Source organism: Zalophus californianus, chromosome 3 (assembly GCF_009762305.2).
Source record: "Zalophus californianus isolate mZalCal1 chromosome 3, mZalCal1.pri.v2, whole genome shotgun sequence".
Classification (NCBI taxonomy): Eukaryota; Metazoa; Chordata; class Mammalia; order Carnivora; family Otariidae; genus Zalophus; species Zalophus californianus.
The window spans coordinates 79,012,602-79,019,398 of record NC_045597.1 but is presented as its reverse complement, the minus strand read 5'-3'; the positions used below and the strand labels follow the sequence as shown (position 1 = coordinate 79,019,398).

At 38.6% G+C, this 6,797-nt stretch overlaps 1 protein-coding gene across 2 annotated transcripts; it reads left to right on the top strand.

Moving 5' to 3' along the window:
- The first annotated feature begins 2 nt into the window (after positions 1 to 2).
- On the top strand, positions 3 to 1,996 carry MRPL57 (mitochondrial ribosomal protein L57). Of its 2 annotated transcripts, none has more exons than XM_027590489.1 (2): positions 3 to 84; positions 286 to 1,996. In XM_027590489.1, exon 2 carries the CDS (start codon positions 291 to 293, stop codon positions 597 to 599), a length of 309 nt encoding a protein of 102 aa, XP_027446290.1. In that variant the 5' UTR covers positions 3 to 84; positions 286 to 290; the 3' UTR covers positions 600 to 1,996. The 2 variants fall into 2 exon arrangements, with proteins under 2 accessions (XP_027446290.1, XP_027446289.1); XM_027590488.1 differs by having other exon boundaries at positions 4 to 84; positions 283 to 1,996.
- The last annotated feature ends 4,801 nt before the right edge of the window (positions 1,997 to 6,797 follow it).

Here is a 6,797-nt window from a genome sequence, read left to right as displayed (position 1 = left end):
GGGAGGTTCCGAGGGACGCGCGCACTTCCGGGGTCGTGTTCGCTGGCGTGCGGAGTGTGTGGGGTGTCCTGAGGAACCCAGTCGGTGAGTTGGTGGGCATATTTCGTTGTTTCACGAGTCCTCTTCTTTTCCCTGTCGTGCCTGGTTGGGCTCCCCGCTTCATTTGGGGTGCGGTGTGCGTCCTTGGGGATGGCCGAGTGGCAAGAGAACCGTGTTGCTCGTGCTCGCGTTTGCTTCTTCCCGCGGCCGAACAGTTCTTGAGCGACTTCTGCCCTGTCTCAGCAGGTACCATGTTCCTGACCGCCCTCCTCCGCCGCAGTCGCCTTTCTGGCAGACAGTGGATTGGGAAGCACCGGCGGCCGCGGACCGTGTCTTTCCACGCGAAGCAGAGTATGATCCGTCGCCTGGAGATAGAGGCGGAGAACCATTACTGGCTGAGCATGCCCTATCTTACCGCGGAGCAGGAGTACGGCCACGCCGCGGAGCGCAGGGCGGCGGCCTTCGAGGCCATCAAGGCGGCCAGCATGTCCAAGTTCCCCCCCAACAGATTTGTGGTAGACCAGCTCGACCATCTCAATGTCACCAAGAAGTGGTCCTAACCCGTAACCACCACCTTTCAGTTGGACGGATTACAGGGCTGCCACCTCTTGACCCGATTCTGGAACCGAAAAACTGTAACCTCTGGGGAGACATAAAATGAGCATTTCGACCAGCCTTATTGAACAGCAGGCATGAGTGTAGTCTGCGTATAGAATATCTGGGGCTCCAAACTCTTTAATACTTCATAGTCCTGTCTAGTCCAGTCTGTCATGTTGTTTCCTTTTCCGTTACCCTGATGGGAAGATACAAGAGATTTCCTAGGTCACAGAGGTTATAAAATGTATTTTGGATGAAAACTTCCAAAAAAGCTATAAACTGTGGTTTTGAATCTGTGCTTAAGTATGAGATACTTGATGGGGGCTTACCTTTCTTCAAAAGAATAATTGCCTAAACATAATTTAAAAAAAATTTTTTTTTCAGTTACGCATACACCTACAAATAGCATTTTCTTCTGGGATTGCTACTAAAAGACATTTAAATAAAGTAAAAGGTACTCATCGGAACTGCCACATGAAGTTGTATTTTAAAAACCTCTTTTGAGGTACCTGGGTGGCGCAATCGGTTAAGCCAGTCTAACTCTTGGTTTCCCCTGAGATGGTGATCTCAGGGTGGTGAGATCTAGCCCTGCATAGGGCTCCATACTCTGGGGGGAATCTGCTTAAGATTCTCTCTCCCTCTGCCCCTACCCCCACCTCAAATAAATAAATCTTTAAAAATAAAAATTTTTAAAAACCTTTCTGGGATGTAATAACCTTACAGTCCACCAGTTGAAGATGTTTGTTTTTTCAAACCTTTTTCAGAATGTAATAGTCAAGCACTTTACAGGTGTTACCAAAAATAGTAATCCTATCACCTGGGGCTATTTTACATGTGAGGAAATATTTAAGAAACTTGTCCAAAATCATACCCAATAATGAATGAGACTTGGATTTCAGTTTCTGTATAATCTAGAAATCGTAACTGCTATGTATATATTTAATAGAACATTTTCAAAACACATAGAAGAAAAATAACTCAATCCCATTACCCAGAGATGAAACATATATTGAGTCTATATGGATAAATAGAATTTAGAGCTAGAAACTTAACATTTAAAGATCGTGATGCATATTGCTAGTGGCTTTCCAAAAAGATTATAGAAAAGATCAATGTATGAGAGTGCCAATCTCATTTGCCAACATTGACTGTTACCTTCATTAATATGAATGATTCGTGATTTACATTTAAATATCTGCCGTTGGGATGTATAGGCTTTGGTGGACATACTAGTTTTTTTTTTCTTTTTTGATTGATTGCACCTGAAAAGTACCTGCCACATGATAGTTGAATGCTTAACCAAGCTGAACTGTTATTAATATGTCATTCTTAGTGGTGTATAAATACTTGTTGAATGCTTTTTGTCGTTTACAGAAATGTCTGATTCATATGAGCAATTTAGTTTGACCTTTTATTTTCATATCTGGAAATGGTGACAGCTGATGCTGTTTAGGAGAAAGGTGAGGGAAGGGGGCTCAGGGGACCTGCTTAAAACTGTAACTATGTTGCTTTGATACTCATGTGACTCAGAAACTGACTTTGGAGTTTGAAAATGCAATGGTTAACTTGAATCTTAGAGAAGGAAAAAGATTCTAAAATCTTGAGTCTGAAGAAATAGAAGGCAGTTCATGAGAAGAGAGGTATTTTATCCCCACTGTACAGGTTAGAAACTGAAGCTCAGAAATGTCAGCAACATTCCCATGTTCACACAGCTAACAAACAATAAAGGTAGAATTCAGGACTAGGTTTATCTAAAGACCATATTCATTTTAATGTAGTACACTAGCTGCTATAGCTTTGATTTAAATCACTTCTTGGCCAAAGCAATACTGTTGAAACAGTTGACTTTTCTCCTTGAAACTCTACAACTGTTACCACCATAGCCATCATAATCTTTTTTTATCAACAACAGAGTTCATTGCCAGCCAGCTGATTATATTGTAATAAAATATGTGCCAACCTGTACATTATGAACAGTCACTCCTTTCTATCTGTAATAACAGCTACAGCTCTGTGTATCATCCAGTTGTTCACTTTGCAAATATTTATGGAAGATCTGTCATGACATCCTGATGCTATTGATCATTAAGCTCAAGGAGTTTACTGTCTTACTGGATAAAAGGCACAGTGTAAGTAGTACAGCATGAGATCGACTTCATGGATATAAGTATAAGATATAATAAGAATCCAGGGAAATGGTCATTTGTCAACCTTACCTGAAGAGTCAGGAAACTAACTTCAGAAGAGGTGATCTTTGAACAAATTCTTAGTTTGCCTGGTAGGAAGTAAAGGTAGAAGTAACAGTCTAATGATTAGTCATGGAATTGCCAGTAGTTTAGTTGCCATATAGGGTATTTGTGAGTGGGGAAGAGAAATGATAGACAATGAGGCAAGGTGGAGGCAGTGACCAGATTGCGAAGTTCTTGTATGACACTTTAAGTAGTTTTTTATCCTATAAGTAATGGGGAGCTGTCAAAAATGTTTGGTTAAATAATGGGAAGCATCGTGGAGAATGGCTTGAAAGAAGAAATGACTAGGAATAGAAAGACGTGGTGGCTATTAAAATAATCAGTTATGTACTGAAATTTGGATGGTGGGGGTAGAAGGAGGTTAAGAGAATTAACAGAAGTTTGTGACCATTTGTATAACCCCTAATTTTCTGCTTTGGGTCCCTAAGTGAAGGGTACTTTATGATTTAATCAGGATTATACATACACCTTCAGTGCTTTGCCTTTCCAGTGTATTCCCTGGAAAATCTCCTGGATGAACCCGACCATTTGCCTTTTGTTGAGAACCAACTTAACTGCTGAATATTGCTGGAGAAAATCACTTAATTAGGATTATTAGTTTCTGTTTAAAGCTCTCTAAGTTCTGCTTAAATGACCACAAACCCCATATTGGAACTCAACACTGCCCAGCAACCTTACCAAGTGAATTAGTTTGCTAGAGCTGCCAGAACAAAATTCACAGTGGCGTGAACATTTATTTTTTCACAGTACTTGGAAGCTGGGTGTTTTGAGATCAAGGTGTTGGCAAGTTGGTTTTCTCTGAGGGCCATAGGAAGGATCTGTTCCAGCCCTTTTTCCTTTGCTTGCAAATGGCTGCCTTGCTGTGTCTTCACATTTATCATGCTGTGCTTACACGTGTCTGGTATCAATCTGTGTGTCTAAATTTCCTCTTCATATAAGGACACCAGCCATATTAGATTAGGGCCCACCTTCATAGCCTCATTTTAATCACCTCTTTAAAGACCTTAACTCCAAATACAATAACATTTTGCGGTACTGGGGGTTAGGACTCCAACATATGTATTTGGGGGTCACAAATAAGCCCATAACATGTTTCTCTGATTGCTGTAATTCCTATTCAGTGTGATAAATTTTCTTCTCTCCAAAAGCCTACCTACAGGCCTTCCTCCATCATCACTCTCAGCTGAGGACCTAGGCTCATATTTTACTGATAAAACTAAAGCCCATGGATTTGAATCCCTTCATCTTCACAGCACCAAATCGACTACATGTACTAATTTTCTCTCCTTTGTTAAAATCAAGGGTATGTCCTTTGTTTCCAATGCAATGCCAGAGTTTATGATGATTAATTAAACACATAGGTTTCTCTCTTCTCTCCCAAAACCTTGGTGAGGTGACAGTGAAAACATTTTTAAAATTATTAACCCTTGAGAAGAAAGGGAGAGAAAACAATAGACAAGGTATTTCAATGAATATTTTGTAAGAAATAAGGATGTCTGGGATGTTGACACAACAAAGGGAAGAAAGTTGTAATCTATAAACATCTGTAGAAGAGGAAAAGAGCCAAGAAGCTCAAGAGGGAGGCAGCTGGATGATGAACTCCAGCAGAACTAGTGAGTAAAACAAGAATGAAAAAGGCATGGAATTTATACAGGAGAGCAGGGAGGGAAAGTTCCAACATAACTGTTTCGAAGTTGTCTAGAAGTCAATAGGTCCAGATTGGAGCAGGAGGTTGGAAGACTCAGGAAGGAGAGTCTCCAGGAAAGTAAAAGGAATGATGTGTTTGACTTTATGCAGAGTATCATTGATAGATCTGTGGCAGAAATAATAGAGCTTTTAGGGAAAAATAATTCTTAGAGGCATGGAAAACCAGGCTAATGAAAGTGAAAGGCAATTAACAGGAGGAAAAACACACTGTGTAAGAAAGAAATGGTGATTATAATACACTATTTTGTAGCATTGAACAATACTTGCATGGTCATAAATAGTGTAAATGCTGTTCATTTCATTTTTAAAATTGTAGTTCTGTTGAGATAAGGGGAATAAAGGGAGTGGCTGTTTGGGAGAATTTACCATGGTGTAAGATTCATAAATAAGGTTTGAAATAGCTAAATCGGGAAATAGTATCATACATAGTAAAAGAAATGAAAAAAAATTGATACTCCATTTCTGAAATTGTGACAATGCCTACTCACTGAAAACAAGTAAAAATCTATTGATTTTTTAAATCAATCTTTTTTATTGACCTATAATTTATATATCATCAGCTCTACTTATAATATTGTAGTTTAATGACATTATATGTAACCATCACCACAATCCAGGTATAGAATATATCCATTACTTAAGAAGATTCTTTTTTTGGGGCGCCTGGGTGGCTCAGATGGTTGAGTGTCTGCCTTCGGCTCGGGTCGTGATCCTGGGGTCCTGGGGTCGAGTCCCGCATCGGGCTTCTCCCTCTGCCTCTCTCTCTCTCTCTCTCTGTCTCTCATGAATAAATAAATAAAATCTTTTAAAAAAAAGATTCTTTTTTCCTTTTTTTAGTCAATCTCTCACCAACCTCACCATTCCACTCTTAGAAAATACACACACACACACACACACACACACACACACACACACACACACACACACACACAAAACCCTTGGTCTTAGTCCTGAACAACCGTTGATTTGTCTTCTGGAACTATACATAGCCAGATAGTCATTTTGGGATTTTCATATAAATTGGATAGAAGATATGTGTATTTTCGTATCTGGCTTCTCGCAGCATAATATTTTTGAGATTCACCCATGCTTTGGTGTAATAGTAGTTTTTTTTTTTTTCTTTTTTCCAAGAAGTTGTCCAATGTACGGATAAGCCACAATCTAACAATGTCCTATTGATGGACATTTGGATTGCTTTCACTTTTTTGTTATTATGAATAAAGCTGTTATGAACATTCCTTTACAAGTCTTTATATGGACATATGGCATTTGGTTTTTTGTTTTGTTTTGTTTCATTTTTTTTTCTGGTAAAAACCCAGCAGTTCAATCTCTGGGTTGTAAAGTAAGTGGATATTTGACTTTTTAAGAAATTGCCAAACTGCTTTCCAAAGAAGTATTATCCTTTTACACTCCTACCAGAAATGTATCCAGAATATATAAAGAATTTCAATCTTCTCCAATACTTGATTTTGTCAGTTTCCTAAAGATGAGCCATTCAAAAGATTGTGTTATGGTATTTGATTGTGGTTTTAATTTGCATTTCCCCGATAACTATTATGTTGAGCATGTTTTCAGGTGTTTATTGCCCATTTCTATAAATTTTCTTAAGTGTCAAAATCTTTTACCCACTGTATATAGATCATTTGTCTTTTTGTTTTTGAGTGATAAAAGTTTTTTATATGTTATGGTTACAAGTCTTTTGTCAAATATTTGTTGAATGCTTATAAATGAAAATGATAATGTGTGAGATGTGAGTTGAAAAATACACTACATGAGATCAATAGTAGAAGAAAAGATTAGTGAACTTGAAGACACAGGATCAGAAACTAACCAAGGTGAAAAGTGAAACAATGAAAAAAGAAAGACTAGAAAATGAATACACTGAATAAAGTGATCTGTGGGACAATTTCAAGTGACCTATTATACATTTAATTGGAGATTCCAGAGGAAGAGAGAGAGAGGAGGGTACACAAAAAACATTTGTAGAAATAATGGCAAAAAATAAATAAAAATGTAATGAATTCTATAAAACTACACATCCAACAAACTCAAGAAAAATGAAGAAAACTACACTAAACACATCATAATGAAATTGGTTAAAATCAGGGGCCCCTGGGTGGCTCAGTCAGCTAAGCGTCTGCCTTCGGCTCAGATCATGATCCTGGGGTCCTGGGATGAAGCCCCTGCTCAGGCTCCCTGCTCGGT

Coding starts and splice junctions, on each gene's coding strand:
- MRPL57 (XM_027590489.1), top strand. CDS start 291: ATGTTCCTGACCGCCCTCCTCCGCCGCAGTCGCCTTTCTGGCAGACAG.